The 14,913-nt window shown below is 36.6% G+C and overlaps 6 protein-coding genes across 10 annotated transcripts; 3 read left to right on the plus strand and 3 right to left on the minus strand.

Annotated features, from left to right (window-relative positions):
* The first annotated feature begins 364 nt into the window (after positions 1-364).
* LOC125576480 (GDSL esterase/lipase At1g28580-like) lies at positions 365-2,603 on the plus strand. The gene is made up of 5 exons (XM_048736644.1): positions 365-726; positions 1,237-1,452; positions 1,560-1,708; positions 1,830-2,103; positions 2,181-2,603. Exons 1-5 carry the CDS (start codon positions 453-455, stop codon positions 2,459-2,461), a joined length of 1,194 nt encoding a protein of 397 aa, XP_048592601.1. The 5' UTR covers positions 365-452; the 3' UTR covers positions 2,462-2,603.
* Positions 2,604-3,308: 705 nt separating this feature from the next.
* Positions 3,309-5,572, plus strand: LOC106358063 (GDSL esterase/lipase At1g28570-like). Of its 2 annotated transcripts, NM_001315763.1 has the most exon segments (6): positions 3,436-3,701; positions 4,119-4,334; positions 4,587-4,735; positions 4,821-5,094; positions 5,180-5,404; positions 5,406-5,556. In NM_001315763.1, coding segments are annotated over 6 exon segments (1,122 nt in total). In that variant the 5' UTR covers positions 3,436-3,454; the 3' UTR covers positions 5,417-5,556.
* A 173-nt stretch (positions 5,573-5,745) lies between these two features.
* On the plus strand, positions 5,746-6,922 carry LOC106356345 (ras-related protein RABA1i-like). Its single transcript, XM_013796113.3, has 2 exons — positions 5,746-6,296; positions 6,372-6,922. Exons 1-2 carry the CDS (start codon positions 6,076-6,078, stop codon positions 6,805-6,807), a joined length of 657 nt encoding a protein of 218 aa, XP_013651567.2. The 5' UTR covers positions 5,746-6,075; the 3' UTR covers positions 6,808-6,922.
* LOC106356344 lies at positions 6,845-8,388 on the minus strand. Of its 3 annotated transcripts, none has more exons than XM_013796112.3 (2): positions 7,324-8,388; positions 6,845-7,045 (listed from the first exon to the last, which is right to left on the minus strand). In XM_013796112.3, the coding sequence occupies exon 1, from the start codon at positions 7,809-7,811 to the stop codon at positions 7,344-7,346; it is 468 nt and encodes a 155-aa protein (XP_013651566.1). In that variant the 5' UTR covers positions 7,812-8,388; the 3' UTR covers positions 6,845-7,045; positions 7,324-7,343. The 3 variants fall into 3 exon arrangements, with proteins under 3 accessions (XP_013651566.1, XP_013651565.1, XP_013651564.1); XM_013796111.3 differs by having other exon boundaries at positions 6,845-7,048; positions 7,324-8,387; XM_013796110.3 differs by having other exon boundaries at positions 6,845-7,059; positions 7,324-8,385.
* A 1,349-nt stretch (positions 8,389-9,737) lies between these two features.
* LOC106356343 (OPA3-like protein) lies at positions 9,738-11,743 on the minus strand. The gene is made up of 4 exons (XM_013796109.3): positions 11,506-11,743; positions 11,193-11,327; positions 11,021-11,107; positions 9,738-10,729 (listed from the first exon to the last, which is right to left on the minus strand). The coding sequence occupies exons 1-4, from the start codon at positions 11,632-11,634 to the stop codon at positions 10,547-10,549; spliced, it is 534 nt and encodes a 177-aa protein (XP_013651563.2). The 5' UTR covers positions 11,635-11,743; the 3' UTR covers positions 9,738-10,546.
* A 196-nt stretch (positions 11,744-11,939) lies between these two features.
* On the minus strand, positions 11,940-13,698 carry LOC106358061 (syntaxin-61). Of its 2 annotated transcripts, none has more exons than XM_013797801.3 (7): positions 13,487-13,698; positions 13,245-13,403; positions 13,053-13,166; positions 12,817-12,930; positions 12,539-12,726; positions 12,371-12,461; positions 11,940-12,295 (listed from the first exon to the last, which is right to left on the minus strand). In XM_013797801.3, the coding sequence occupies exons 2-7, from the start codon at positions 13,296-13,298 to the stop codon at positions 12,119-12,121; spliced, it is 738 nt and encodes a 245-aa protein (XP_013653255.1). In that variant the 5' UTR covers positions 13,299-13,403; positions 13,487-13,698; the 3' UTR covers positions 11,940-12,118. The 2 variants fall into 2 exon arrangements, with proteins under 2 accessions (XP_013653255.1, XP_048592602.1); XM_048736645.1 differs by having other exon boundaries at positions 12,817-12,934; positions 13,487-13,634.
* Positions 13,699-14,913: the final 1,215 nt, after the last annotated feature.

Here is a 14,913-nt window from a genome sequence, read left to right on the forward strand (position 1 = left end):
TATAGTTATTCATCTATCACAAATATCTATGCAAATATGTGAATTAAGTACAACAATCAAACAACATAATGATTTCCACAAAGAAAATATAAAAAAATATATTTATGTTATGTAGTCTTATTTTTTATTCTTTAAATAATATAATACAATATTATACATTATTTTTTAGAATTGAGAAATACATATAATATCTTATCCGCGCGTAGCGCGGTTAAAAAATCTAGTTTTCATAAAAATGTTAAACAGAAAAACAATAAAGCGACTTCGATCAATTAAATTCGAAGAGACGACGGGGGCCACTGAATTAAAGTGACAAGCAACCATCATAATTAAATGTCAATGAAAGGACAAATACAATTATTATTTTTGTTTTGTTTGATAAAAAAAACACAAAATATAAGAGAAATTGAGATAGGGGATGACGTAGAGAAAGCAACCTCCAAGACTCTCGCATGGCGTCTCCAGATCCTCCACACTTGACGAAGAAGCTCCTTAGCTTCTTTTTGTCTACTCTTTTTCTCACTATCGTCGTCAACTCGGAAACGCATTGCCGGAATTTCAAATCCATCATAAGTTTCGGCGATTCCACTGCCGACACCGGAAACTTGATTGGTCTCTCTGATCCTGACGATCTTCCTGCCGCCGCGTTTCCGCCGTACGGAGAAACATTCTTCCACCATCCCACGGGCCGTTTCTCAAATGGTCGCCTCATCATCGATTTCATTGGTACAGTCTCTACTGTGTTTGTTTGTCATTGTTTGTCCTTACTTGAACTAGTGTGAGTGAGTTAGTGAAGTTCTTGGGGTTTGTGAGAGACATTTGTTTCTTATGTCCAGAGAGCTCCACATTCTCTGGAAAGAGCAATCATAGTCTAATCATTGGCTTGTAATTATTGTATATCTTGTTTTCACCCCTCTTGAAAAAACAATTTCTAAAAAAATATTATGTAATTTGTTGGTTAATTTAAAAGCCTGGTAGACCATTTGTAATACAAGAAAACAAAACATATGATAAATGTTCTGCTTCTTGTGAGACGAAACCCAAAAGGATTACTATTCATCATCTTGGGCTCTTTCTTTGTTTTTTCTTTTTGTTTTTTTTGTTTTTTGATGTAACGCTTCCCTATTTGAATGGTTAGTTGTTTCTATGAAACATGAAAGCATCTAAACACAATACCACTTAATGTTTAATCAACTAACATGTTTCTCAAGCCATTTCCTTTGATTCTATTATCAGCTGAATTCTTGGGTCTTCCATTTGTGCCTCCTTTTTATGGATCTCAAAATGCAAACTTTGAGAAGGGAGTTAATTTCGCTGTGGGAGGAGCAACGGCACTGGAACATTCCTTTCTCGTGGAGAGAGGGATTAATCTTGATTTCACCAATGTTAGTTTAGGAGTTCAGCTTCAGAGCTTCAAGGATGCTCTGCCTAGCTTATGTGGTTCCCCATCAGGTGTGGAAGTTCAACGTTTTCTTTTATGTACTTGGTTTGTGCTTAAAGATCCCATCCTTGTTTCTGTTAACCTCCTAGATGCAAGCTCACTTGTAAAGATTTTTTAGACTGCAGAGATATGATCGAAAATGCGTTGATTCTCATGGGAGAAATTGGAGGGAATGACTATAATTACCCACTCTTTCTTGGCAAACCCATTCAAGAGGTCAGAGAGCTGGTTCCACTTGTGGTCACTACTATATCCTCTGCAATCACGGTAAACATTTCTCTTTATACCTCATCAAATTCTTGATCTGCCTCTACAAGGAATACCATAAGCAAAAAAAATATATTTGTTTTGCTTTTTGGGAATGAATATTAAAGCTTAAAAAATACAGGAGTTGATCAGTATGGGTGGGAAAACATTTCTTGTGCCCGGACAGTTCCCGCTTGGATGCTCCACTACCTACTTGCAATCATACAAAACATCAAACGCTGAAGAATATGATTCTACGGGTTGTTTGAAATGGCTGAACGAGTTTGGAAAAAACCAGGGCGACCAGCTTCTAGTAGAACTCAAGAAGCTCCAGAAGCTGTACCCTCATGTCTACATCATATACGCAGACTACTACAACATTTTGCTTCGCTTTATCCAAGAACCAGCTAAATACGGTTAGTTTTCTTGACCATTCCTACTGAACCAACAAGATTTCTAACCTAGTTAGTTATCCAATCAAATGTACAAACAGGGTTCTTAAGCAAACCCTCACCCTTGCCCCCTTGCTGCGGTACTGGAGGATCGTACAGTTCCGTATTTGGTAGGACATTTGGCTTAAAAGGACTTAAATGTTGTAATGATCCTTCAAAGTATGTGGACTGGGACAGTGCTCATATGACTGAGGCTGCGTACAGATTGATGGCTGAGGGTGTACTTAAGGGACCCTATGCCATCCCTCCTTTCGATTGGTCTTGCTTCAACCCTGAAATTAAGAACAGTGGCTCATCTGATACAGAGCATTCTTCGATGTAACTGATCAAGTTGTTCCGAGGTTTGAGAGAGAATAATAAGGATACCAATAATATCATGTATGTTTATTTGTCTTAGAGCATGTGTTGTAATATTTGAAAAATTGGATTGTTGTTATGCTAATGTGAATATGTATTTGAATATCTTTTCATTCTATTTAAAAAGAAATACAAAATTAATTTGCAAAATGGCGAGAACAAAAAAAAAGATATTTAGTTAAATGAAAATTTGCGAAAAGGCTATTAGCAAATGACATAAAAAGTAACAGAAAAAGTTTAGGCATGAAGCTTGTTCAAATGTTATTATTTTATTACGTAAGATCATATAATAATAGTTCTGCAAAAAGTAATTATATATTTGGAAGAAAGTGGTTCGTGTTAGTAGCAGAATCATGTGATATCTTTGAGAGATTATGGATTAGAAGGATCGAAGATTCATCGTTTGGAAAGTGGAATACTTCGAGAGTTAGGTAGAGATAATGCACACTTTGTGGTAGATATGTATCAGGTATCCACTACCAATCCCATTGTACAAAGACTTCGGTTGGTGGGTTACCAATGATGGATCTATGACTGGGAGAACTTTTAACGGGAGATATTATCACGAATTTTGTGTTAGTCAGTTTAGTTGAAGGCATTATTTTGAGTTTGAGCTAAATATTTTTTTAAAATATTAATTATATACGAAGATTAAAATTTAAAATTAAACCGTGACACGTAACGTCCTTCATGGTAAAGTACATCTACCATTGGTGGCTACCAAAACTAGAAAATAAATGAACTAGAAAATGAAATAACGAAAATGATAAATTTTGAGGAATGGAAATAAAACACTAGTATTGTTCACTCTCCCCATCTAGTAGTTGCGTTCACTAATTGAGCCTTCCCTTTTTGTTGTTGTCCCCGAGTAATTGGCTCTTTATTACTAGAAAGGGATGAGGTAGAGCAAGCAACCTCCAAGACTCTTGGCATGACGTCTCTAGATTCTCCTCCACGGATGAAGAAGCTCCTTAGCTTCTTTTTATCTACTCTTTTCCTACTCACTGTCGTCAACTCTGAGACGACTTGCCGGAACTTCAAATCGATCATCAGCTTCGGCGACTCCATTGCCGACACTGGAAACTTGCTCGGCCTCTCTGATCCTAACAATCTTCCTAAAGTAGCGTTTCCGCCGTACGGAGAAACGTTCTTCCATCATCCCACAGGCCGTTTCTCAAACGGTCGCCTCATCATCGATTTCATTGGTACCGTTTCTCTACTTCTTTAGTCTTTACTTCAAAGTAATGTGAATGAGCGAGTATACATCTTCCGAACAATTCGAAGCTTGTACTATTATTGCTGTACAAAACAAAAACAAAAACAAAAACAAAACATAAGATAAAAAAAAATTTCTGCTTCTTGTCGGAATCTGTGAGAATAAACAAAAAGAAGAATTACTAATAATTATCTTCTGCTCTTCCCTATTTTATTGCTTTTGTGTCACTCCAACGTATAACATCTTCTGGATTGTCATGTTGATTGATTGTATAATATTAAGACTCCATTAGAAAGCATCTAAATACAAAACCATTAATTGTTGTTAAGCCTTATCGGTTGGCTCCTCAATTTACATATCTCTCTCTCTCTCGTTTTCATGTTCTTTTCTTTGGTTCTGTTATCAGCTGAATTCTTGGGGTTTCCGCTCGTACCACCTTTTTACGGATCTCAAAATGCAAACTTTGAGAAAGGAGTTAATTTCGCGGTCGGGGGAGCAACGGCACTTGAGCCTTCAGTTCTCGAGGAGAGAGGGATTCATTTTGCTTACACCAACGTCAGTTTAGGAGTTCAGCTCCAGAGCTTCAAGGATAGTTTGCCTAACCTTTGTGGCTCCCCAACAGGTGTTTTAAACCTTTTCTTTTTCTGTTCTTGGTTTGTGCTTAGATGTCATAAAGTTTCTAATGTTAAAAAAAATCGCTCTGCAGTTTTTATCGGCCTAGAATTATTATTATTTTTTTTTAATTTGGTGTAGAAAAACTGTTTCGCTTATAATCGATTTACTAACAGATGCCTAGGTGCTGTCTATACTAATTTTTAGAACGCTCCAAGCTTTTGTTAACCTCCAGCAAACTCACTTGTAATAATGGTTTTAGACTGCAGAGATATGATCGAAAATGCTTTGATTCTCATGGGAGAAATTGGAGGGAATGACTATAATTACCCACTCTTTCTTGGCAAACCCATTGAAGAGATCAGAGAGCTGGTTCCACTTGTGATCACTACTATCTCTTCTGCAATCACGGTAAACATTTCTCTTTGCGAATGTCTCATCAAATTCTTGATATACCTCTCGAAACATTAAACAAGGATTAAAATATAAAATACAGGAGTTGATTAGTATGGGGGGAAGAACATTTCTGGTGCCAGGAGAGTTCCCGATCGGATGCGCAGTAATCTACTTGACATTATATAAAACACCAAACAAGGAAGCATACGATTCTTCAGGTTGTTTGAAATGGCTGAACGAGTTTGCAGTATACCACGACGACCAGCTTCAGGCAGAACTCAACAAGCTCCGGAAGCTGTACCCTCATGTCAACATCATATACGCAGACTATTACAACGCTCTGTTACGCCTTTCCCAAGAACCAACCAAATTTGGTTTAGCCTTCTTGACCCTTCCTACTGAACCTACACGACCACGTTCTTTGTTTTTATTTGCTAACCGAATTATTCATTCAATCAGGGTTCATAGACAGACGCTTGCCTGCTTGCTGCGGTTTTGGTGAGAAGGGGATGGAATGTTGTAGTGATCCTTCAAAGTATGTGAGTTGGGACTCTGTTCATATGACTGAGGCTGCGTACAGATTTATGGCTGAGGGGGTTCTTAAGGGACCCTATGCCATTCCACCTTTTGATTGGTCTTGCCTCAACCCTGAAATTAAGAACAGTGGATCATCTGACACAAAAAAGTATCATTTGATGAACCACTAATATAGCTTGGTCTGAAAATTGAGACATAGAAGGATGGATGGATACTGATAAAAAAATATGTATGTTCTTCAGTGCTTGTATTGGTTCATGTATTGTACTAATAGACAATTTGTATTCTTGTTATGGTAATGCGAATATTTCTTCATTCTGTAAGAACAAAAATCTGATATAGTATGTATGAGACATTAAGCTTATCAAATAATTATAGTATGTACAATTAAAATGTACCACTGTCAAAGACTTTCGTTTCGTTTACACAATAAAAACAAAATTAGAAATGATTATGTTTAGGATTGTGTTTAAACACATGTTGGGGAGCCACTGTCAAAGACTTTCGTTTACACAATAAAAACAAATTTAGAAATGTACCACTGATCATTAATCAAATATAACACAAACAAATACAGGAGATTCCTTGAATTTCTCTGGTACCTCTCGCTGTCTTCCCAAACTCAAAACTCAATTTAGAAAACGTTACAAACAACAGAAGACAAAAAATATTATTTTTAGAACCAAACAAAAAAGCATTTGGGATTGAAGTATTGTCAACCCAAGTTCTTGGAACAGCCAAATAACATTCTCATTCTTGAATAAAACTGTCTCAAGAACAAACTCATAAAGACAAAAGAGGTTAGTTTTGGACGTAACATGGGAGCATATAGAGCAGAAGACGATTACGATTACCTCTTCAAGGTGGTCTTAACCGGAGACTCTGGTGTCGGAAAGTCTAATCTTTTATCTCGTTTCACCAGAAATGACTTCAGCAACGACTCACGTGCAACCATCGGTGTAGAATTCGCCACACGTAGCATCCAATGCGATGACAAGATCGTCAAAGCTCAAATCTGGGATACAGCCGGTCAAGAAAGGTAAACAAAAAACATCCAAGAACGTGTTTCAACACATTACTTGCGTTTTCTTGATTGACCAAACTCAAACATTAGGTACCGAGCCATCACGAGCGCATATTACCGAGGAGCCGTTGGTGCTTTGCTGGTTTACGACGTGACACGTCACGTAACGTTCGAGAACGTTGAGCGATGGCTCAAGGAGCTAAGGGACCACACGGACTCAAACATTGTGATAATGCTCGTTGGTAACAAAGCTGATCTTCGTCATCTAAGGGCCATATCTACCGAAGAAGCTAAGGCCTTTGCGGAGAGAGAGAACACATTTTTCATGGAGACATCCGCACTTGAAGCTCTGAATGTTGAGAATGCTTTCACCGAAGTTCTCACAGAGATTTACAGAGTGGTTAGCAAGAAAGCTCTTGAAGCAGGAGATGATCCAACCACAGCTTTGCCTAAAGGACAGACGATTAATGTCGGAGGCCGAGATGATATCTCAGCCGTTAAAAAACCTGGTTGCTGCTCTGCTTAGATACACTCGTTTCTCTTTCTTTCTTGTATTTTATTTATTAAGCATTAACATTTTCACTAATTTCTTGCAAATTTGTATACAAAACAAAGTTTATATTCAAGTTTTTTTTTTAAAAGTTTCTACTCTACAACCGTAATCGCTTTGTGCTCTCTCTCTCTCTCTTTGCTTCTTACGTCCGATGATCCTTGAAATGTACATACAGATGTGACATTGTTGATGCACCATCTCTCATCTTATGCTTCTTTCCCACATCTGCAAATAAAAGGTTAAAACAGCATTATCAGTTAACAGGAACAGTTGTGTTTTGTAATATTCCTTCTGTCTTTGTAATGACTTGTGACAAAGCTAAACTCAAGCAAAGTGTAATGCAATCACTTAGTATAGTTTCTCCAAGATGTGAGTTGTAAGATAGTATAATCATCTTCCATATTCTGAGCTTAATCAGTAACAAAACAGAGTCCATATAGTCCTAAACCTAAGATTCGCGATACTCAACTGAACCAAGAAGAGTCTCACCCCGAAACGCAGACGCGGAATCATTTGTCTTCATCGCGTTTAGGATGCTTAGAACTTGATTGGAGTGAAGGAAGAGGATTGGAGCCTTTGATGATCCAACCGAGTCCGAAGAAGACGCCGCCGGCGAGAATAGCAGTGCCCCAAGCGTGTGAGTACCACTTGCTGTACTGCCTTATTGCGAACTTCCACTGCTCCCTCAGCGTCGCCTGATCCGGATTCACCGACTCCGGTCGGTTTGGATACGACATCTTCTGACCCGGATTGCTCGAACCGGATCCGACCTCCGCCGCAGGTTTCTTCCCCGACGAAGACGTGGCGCTGTTATTATTATCGGGGATTTGGCTCTTCTCCGCCATTGTCGTTGTCTTGTTCGTTATGCCTCCCGATGTAATGTAACATTGACATCGTACACGCTGGCGCGTGTCGAAACAAACACGTGGCTCTCTCTCTCCCCTGTCTGAGATCGAATCCAAAAATTCTGAATCCATGTCCAATTCAATTTATTAAATATAAACTGCAGGCTGCAGTTCTAAAACGCGGCCGAGTAGGCGCGTAATCGGCCGAGTACTCGTGAAACGTGAGCTCACCGAGGCGAGTTGAGCCAATACGGTTGCTTTCAACGCCATACCGATTCTTGACCGCAGAAAGTGTGGTTTAACATTATGCGGCCGTTGAAACGTGAAATCGTGTGACCCAAAAATCGGTCATTCTACGTTTATACACAATCGTCTTCTCTCTTTTCCGACAAGACAACAAAGGTTGTGATTGATTTTCCTCAAATTCACTTAATCGAAACCAAATCACCAGAATCAAGCTCATCCATCACTTGCAAAATCCAAATTGAAGCAGATTCAGGTAAAAACCAACCAACTGCTCAAAGTACGGTGAGCTGTGACTGTTGGTGGCTTGGCTTCGTCGACCTCGAACATGGATGAAATCAATTGGGTTCTTTTGGATTTTGAAAATTAAAGGAAAAAACAGAAAGTAAAACCCAGAAAAGTCGAGCTATTACACGATGCTATGGTTATCATCACTCGTCTGACCGATCATGTCCTTTTGTGTGTGTGTGTGCTAACACCGATCATCTCCTTCTCTTCATATTCCACAATCTGATGTTTTCTTTTGGGCTTTACTAGTCTCCTCCAAATCATCTATTGGGCCAAACAATCAATTATATATGTACGACCCATTTCCACAAACTAAGTCTCCAAAAGCTTATTTTTTGTTGTTTCGATATCATTAGAGTGGCTAGTGGTCTTATATTGCTTTTGTAACTCTTACAGTATAAGTAAGAGGATAGTTTAATGATAATACAGATGATGTAAATAAGTGAGAGGCTAGTTTTTGTGGGACATATTACTGTGTATATACAAATTGATGATTAAAGATAAACATGAATGCACAAAATCAATACATTTACATGGGACATAAAAATTTATTTTACATAAACATGTATTATGCATAAAAATTAGTAATACACATATAAATAGAGCATAAAAGTACCAAAAATTTCTCTCCGCGTACTCCCCGATTTTTTCCCGATTTTTCAATAAATCGCTGTGCCCTAGTGTGCCGCACGCGTAGCGCCTAGCGAGTTTCCGAACATGCATCATATACAGAAATTTTTATTGTGACAAAAAAAACAGAAAATTTTAAAAAATAATAATGTTAGCATTATAATATTTTATTAATTTACATGATTATTCATTTATAAAAAAAAATTATACTTAATTTATAATATGTGTATTGATTAAATTTTATAGATATAAATATTTTGTTTTTTTATTCAATTATGTAAATATATTTATCATCAGTATATATGTATTTTAGGTTTAAAATGATAAAATAACATCTAAATATTTTGAATTTTTATCAAAATTAAAAATAAACATTATTACGAATAAAAATAAATTGTAAAATAAATTGTTTCTATTTTTATAAAAAATTAATATTAATTATTAATTTACCATGTTCTAAAATGCGCTCTCTGCACCCGCGTAATTGCCGGAAAAAACATGAAACGGCCGGTGACCGCCGCGATTTGGCATGAATCGATCAGTTATTCGGAAAAAAATCTCAAGTTCATTGTTTTATAGATTTGAAACTTGATATCATATGTTAAGTCATAGATTTCTGTTATTTAGACCAAAACTTACAAGATTAGCATGAAACAACGTTGAAATCACGAAAAAAAAAGAAAAAAAACGGCTACAGTTTCAGAGAAAAAAAGTAGAAGACAAGAACAATTCTGTCATTTACTAATTTTTTTTAACCCAATTCTTAAGAAATAGGGAAATGAGACACACGTCCCCTCGAATCCGGGTTGTGACAGAGAAATAAGGTAACTGCAATTTATTACGCTAGTATTGAGCATATTTAAATATATAACCTTATAATCTGTATATATCCCTAAAATAACTTCCCGATTAATTCCCGTATAATTCCTGATTAATTAATTACGGGCTAGGCGCTGCTCAATCGCACGCATTATGCCTAGCATAGTTTCGAACATGGTTAATTTATATATACACTGAAACTATATATTTTATATAAAAAATTCAAACATTTAATATATTATCAAACATGGTTCAATTTAAAGTTAATAAATTTATTATTTACCGTATTTATTAATTATTACAAAGAATAATCCAAAATTTAGGAAAGTAGGTAAGGCTACAGTTTTGTACTGTACATTTTTTGTTATTAATAAGAACATATAAAGCATATCAAATATTTATGTTCCAAAAAAGGGTTTTGAAAGACCAAAATCTAAGCAAAGAAATATTTTTTGAAGAGAAGTTTTAATAATTCAGAGCTCATTTATATGCCACATACATAAAATTCAAAGATAAAAATTTAAAGGCGGACAATCTTACATGCAATACAAGAAATCAATCGTCATTTGTTATCCATATGGTTGCGGAATTACCAGTTTGGTTTTCAGAATTATATGAATCTTTTTAAGTTGCCCAAAAAAAAACGAATGTTGAAAAGACAATATAGCATGAGCTCCACAACCTCAACATCAAAACCTTTTTATTTGTCACCAAATTTGACTTAGATAGTTGTTATAAAGCAGAATGATGGTGATACAGTATGCATATATGATGGTCGATTTACAAGAATGTGAAGGAAAGAATTGGAAACGCGTCCTCCCCATTAAAAGAATCATTACTGTATTTGTTGTTAACTTTGGATGAGTCTTGGAGAATGATTAAGTTGATCAAGATGATGATGATTGGCCGGATGTATCAGCTGGATTCTCGCTACCCTTAGTATTGGGTTGCTGTCTTAACTTGAACATACCCGTCAGTCCACGCGCCTTGGCAAGTTGTTCAACCTCAGCTAGTCTGCTCTGAAGATCCGCCATTTTCTTTTCCATTTCTTCATCTTTTATTCTCAACTCCTGTAGATGCCCAAAAAGATTCATATATCTCAATAACCAAACCTCAACACTGTTATTCCTTTTATCTCATTTGTTTTTTTCAACAAACACACAAGTCTTCCCCCGGTTTCTTAACTAGTACAATTCTACTTGGTTTAACTATTTACAAGAATGTTGCAGATAAATCAATCCTCTACAGCATACATCTGTGGTATATGCTGATCTGGATGCACATATATATATGCATCCCACTCTCAGTGGAACAACTAACTAACAGACAGTATGTAACAAAGAAAGATAAAGTGACGTTACCTCTAGTTCCTGCTTACGTGCTTCCTCTTTTCTAGTTTCTGAGCGTGAACTTCTCTGAACCTCAAAAACAACAACGCCTCCACCCACCTGCTCATATATAATCTATTAGTTCCAGAATAGCAAAGAAGAATGAACTCAAGAGAGAGAGAGAGAGAGAGAGAGAGTAAGGCACCGCAAAGATGAAGAGCTCTCCAATAAGGTCAACAGCAGCTTGAACAGCCTTCTCCTCGTCCAAGGGACGAATCTCAACATCAGTGGCGTGCCCATATATCCTTCTTTGTATTTGCGTCGTTATTCTATGGTTTCTCTGTTTCACATTTTCAACAAACAACAACATCAATTTATAGAGAAAAAAATGTTAACAATCACTATTATCCAAAACCTAAAAACCAACATATCCCAGATAGATGATTTTTTTTGTTTTCAGAAAACCAAGAATCTGAGCGAAGTTGAGTTAGAAGAAAAAGAGGATTGCAAAGGATCACCTGAGCAAAGTTGATGATAAACTGACGAAACTGGGGGTGAACCTTGGCTTGGTGCTTAAGCTGACTAGCTAAGGGCTTACTTACGGTTTTGACCAATAGGGTACCCAGTTTCATCAACGGAAGCACCATCTCTTCTTTTCTTTTTCCCAACTAACAAACTCGGGTGACTGAGCAAAATTTATGATTCCTTCAATGCACAAACTTGTGATTAAGAGATGAAATGTTTTTCGAATACTGCAGGATCGTGATTATGATGAAGAAGAAAGAAAGAAAAAGAGAAGTCAAATTTGGGGGATGGAGGGAGGCTACTCTGTCTTGTATTTAATATCTATTTGTTTATTTCTCAAATGGGAACCCTTCTTCTTCTTTCCCAAGTTCCATTTGTTGACTATTTTATGATTTTGGACCCAGTTTTGACGGAAACCAAACGCTACTTTGCCAAGTAAATGTTTGTTTATGTGCAAAATTCAGACAATCTTGAATTTGACTTCAAGATAGATTTTAACAGCAATGTTCTAATTCTTCTGAATTTGCAACCAAATGGTAATACAGACTTTCAATCCTTTCTGTTTCAACCACAAAACATAAAATAAAGTAACATCAAAAGACCGTCTTAGGTCAAGAAGACGAGAACGAAGAGAATGATGAACAAGACGAGCAAGAAACATATCATCATCATCTGCCCTTTCGCTCCTGCTTTCTTCATCACCATCCCCATTTTTTTCTGTACAAAGTCTAGCCTGTTCTTTGTACTGTCCATCTCCGTTCCCAGTTCATCTATTATTCTCTCCTGCACCACCAACACAAAACTTGATGCTTCTGATCTTTCAAGATGTTATATCTATCTTTCTCATATTTTACTAACCTGTGCAACGAGTTCATCATGAATAGTAAGCCCCACTCCTCCTATTCTCTCTACACTTTTACTCAGCTCGTCCAACTCTTCATCTTGCTGCCTGAAGTTCCGCAAAAAGTTGATGTCAAGCAAAGAAGCGACTGCAAAATAAATAGAAAAAAATGAAAGAGCTTTTACTTAATCAACAGCATTTGCCTATCTGACTCCGACTGTACAAAACCGTCATCGTCTCTTCCCCCATACTGATCGTATCTATTTGCTTCACTCGAGTTTGGCATTCTCATTAGCTCTCTCCGCACTTCACTTGCATTGCCACCTCCCGCACTACCCTTACCAGCTAGCACACCAGTCTTCACATTCCGCACCTGTCGTAATTGTCTCGCACAAGTCAACTTATGCCACTCTCTAAAGCTCAGTAGTATTATTCATAACAAACTTGTGAGTGGTGGTGGTACCTGTGTCCTAGCGTTACTAGTCCATCTCCTGCGTCTTTCAAGCTCAGCTTCATCAATGCCATACAAGGCAGGATCTTTTGCTGCTACGTTAACCGCTTTTTCCAGCTCATCTACCTTCCTATCAGTAAAAACAGCTTCAATAGCCATGAAAATGACTCTACTTTGAACACTTCACTTAGTTATTATTCTACTAAACAAGAGCCTATACATTGTACTGATTGAGTAAATACAAGTACCTGCCACTCAATGCTTCCACAGTTAGCAAGAAGCTCCTTGGTGACATGAACTTGATCCCCCATGCCTGGAGAGATACGCTCCCATTTGTGGAATGAAGATTGCAGCTTATCAATCTAACAAAGGCATCATTCATTACCAAACATCAATCAATGTCCTTACAATCTAACAAAGAAACAGCTGAAACAACTTACAGAGTCCTGAATCTCTTCTTTAACAATGTAGAAAGGATCTTGCGCTGAAGACATTGAGTAATCCAAGGATGGGTCGAACACACAATCAAATCCCAGATTCTAACAATTGGGACGATGATCAACTCGGCAGATCTCAGAGAGTCGCAAGGTTGAAACTTTCTACAGTAGAACGGGATTTGATTTATCAATCTCTCTACCTTTGAAAGAAGAAAACTTGCGTGAAGAAGGGGTTGTTTGCTTACCTGGGAGGAGGAGATTAATCGGAAGACGGAGGCGGTGCAGATCGAGGAAGCAGAAAGAACGGCGGTGGAAGTAAAGAAGATTTTCCAGCGTGAGATCCGTCTCCTCTGACACAGCGAAAAGCACCACCTCCTGCTGCTGCTGCTGCTGCGGTTGGGTTATTGGCGGGGGAGGATCTACAGACTGCTTAACTTTGGGCCTACCTGGAGAAGAAGATCATAAAGCCCAATAACTAACCCATAAAGCCTTTACTTGTTTTGTTTTAACAACAAAATTATTATTGAGGCTGGTTTCGACCCTAACAATTTCAGTCGTGCTAAATACCAAATACGACCCGAACAAATTGTCAGTGCTAAATATGACACTAACTCAGTTATAATTTGAAAAAACTATATGAATTTCTTAAAACGTTTCTAAATCCACATTGATTCTATAACAAAAGTTAGTCGACTGTTAACAAAAAAAAACGACATCACTTTGATATACGAAGAAAAGTGCCAATTTCGACCTCAACAATTTTATTTGTGCCAAATACTACCGAACAAATGGTCAATGCAAAATACAACCTCAACTCAATTATAATTTTTTTTAAACTACCCAAACTTTTTAAAACGTGCATAAATCTACATTGACTCTAACAGAAGTTAGTCAACCATTAACAAGATAAGACAATGTTGTTTTGATATATATATATATATATATATATATATATATATATATATATATATATATATTAAATATGTTCATTCTGGGTCTCAAACCAATGATGTGATACCCTTTAGTGATTGTTTTTATATATTTTAGTTATTGTTTGATATGTATATAAAAACAATAATATTTATATTGGATAAAATGATGAAGAATAGTAGTTTATATAGTTTCAAATTTGTAATAATATTTTAAAAAGTTATTTTTGTCTAGTTGTTAGTGTACCCCTTTAAAAGGATATCACGCATTGGTTTGAGTCCCGGAATGAACATATATTAAAAAAATATATATCAAAACGACGTATTTTTATCTTGTTAACAGTTGACTAACTTATGTTAGAATCAATGCAGATTTAGGTACGTTTTAAAAAGTTTAGATAATTTTTATTAATTATAGTTGAGTTAAGGTCATAATTGGCACTGGCCATTTGTTGGAGTCATATTTGGTACAACTGAAATTGTTGAGGTCAAAATTTGTACTTTTCTCCGTATATCAAAATGATGTTGTTTTATCTTGTTAACGATTGATTAACTTATGTTAAAGTCAATGTAAATTTAGGCGCATTTTAAGAAGTTTGGATTGTTATTGTCGTATTTGGCACGACTGAAACTGTTAGGGTCGAAATTGGCATTTTTTCCAAGTTCATGTATAGAGAAGTTCGTTAAAAACAAAATTTGATACCTTTTTAATTGATTGCTGTTGTTGCTACTGTGAAAAATAA

Source organism: Brassica napus, chromosome A7 (assembly GCF_020379485.1).
Source record: "Brassica napus cultivar Da-Ae chromosome A7, Da-Ae, whole genome shotgun sequence".
Taxonomy (NCBI): Eukaryota; Viridiplantae; Streptophyta; class Magnoliopsida; order Brassicales; family Brassicaceae; genus Brassica; species Brassica napus.

Coding starts and splice junctions, on each gene's coding strand:
- LOC125576480 (XM_048736644.1), top strand. CDS start 453: ATGGCGTCTCCAGATCCTCCACACTTGACGAAGAAGCTCCTTAGCTTC. Junction 1,453..1,559: donor CTTATGTGGTTCCCCATCAG/GTGTGGAAGTTC, acceptor AAGATTTTTTAG/ACTGCAGAGATATGATCGAA. Junction 2,104..2,180: donor CCAAGAACCAGCTAAATACG/GTTAGTTTTCTT, acceptor ATGTACAAACAG/GGTTCTTAAGCAAACCCTCA.
- LOC106358063 (XM_048735423.1), top strand. CDS start 3,428: ATGACGTCTCTAGATTCTCCTCCACGGATGAAGAAGCTCCTTAGCTTC. Junction 3,702..4,118: donor CCTCATCATCGATTTCATTG/GTACCGTTTCTC, acceptor TTCTGTTATCAG/CTGAATTCTTGGGGTTTCCG. Junction 4,736..4,820: donor CTATCTCTTCTGCAATCACG/GTAAACATTTCT, acceptor TATAAAATACAG/GAGTTGATTAGTATGGGGGG.
- LOC106356345 (XM_013796113.3), top strand. CDS start 6,076: ATGGGAGCATATAGAGCAGAAGACGATTACGATTACCTCTTCAAGGTG. Junction 6,297..6,371: donor GATACAGCCGGTCAAGAAAG/GTAAACAAAAAA, acceptor CTCAAACATTAG/GTACCGAGCCATCACGAGCG.
- LOC106356344 (XM_013796112.3), bottom strand. CDS start 7,811: ATGGATTCAGAATTTTTGGATTCGATCTCAGACAGGGGAGAGAGAGAG.
- LOC106356343 (XM_013796109.3), bottom strand. CDS start 11,634: ATGGTGCTTCCGTTGATGAAACTGGGTACCCTATTGGTCAAAACCGTA. Junction 11,328..11,505: donor TTATCATCAACTTTGCTCAG/GTGATCCTTTGC, acceptor AATGTGAAACAG/AGAAACCATAGAATAACGAC. Junction 10,730..11,020: donor CACGTAAGCAGGAACTAGAG/GTAACGTCACTT, acceptor GGGCATCTACAG/GAGTTGAGAATAAAAGATGA.
- LOC106358061 (XM_013797801.3), bottom strand. CDS start 13,298: ATGTCTTCAGCGCAAGATCCTTTCTACATTGTTAAAGAAGAGATTCAG. Junction 12,931..13,052: donor GTGGAAGCATTGAGTGGCAG/GTACTTGTATTT, acceptor ACTGATAGGAAG/GTAGATGAGCTGGAAAAAGC. Junction 12,296..12,370: donor ATGATGAACTCGTTGCACAG/GTTAGTAAAATA, acceptor TTGGTGGTGCAG/GAGAGAATAATAGATGAACT.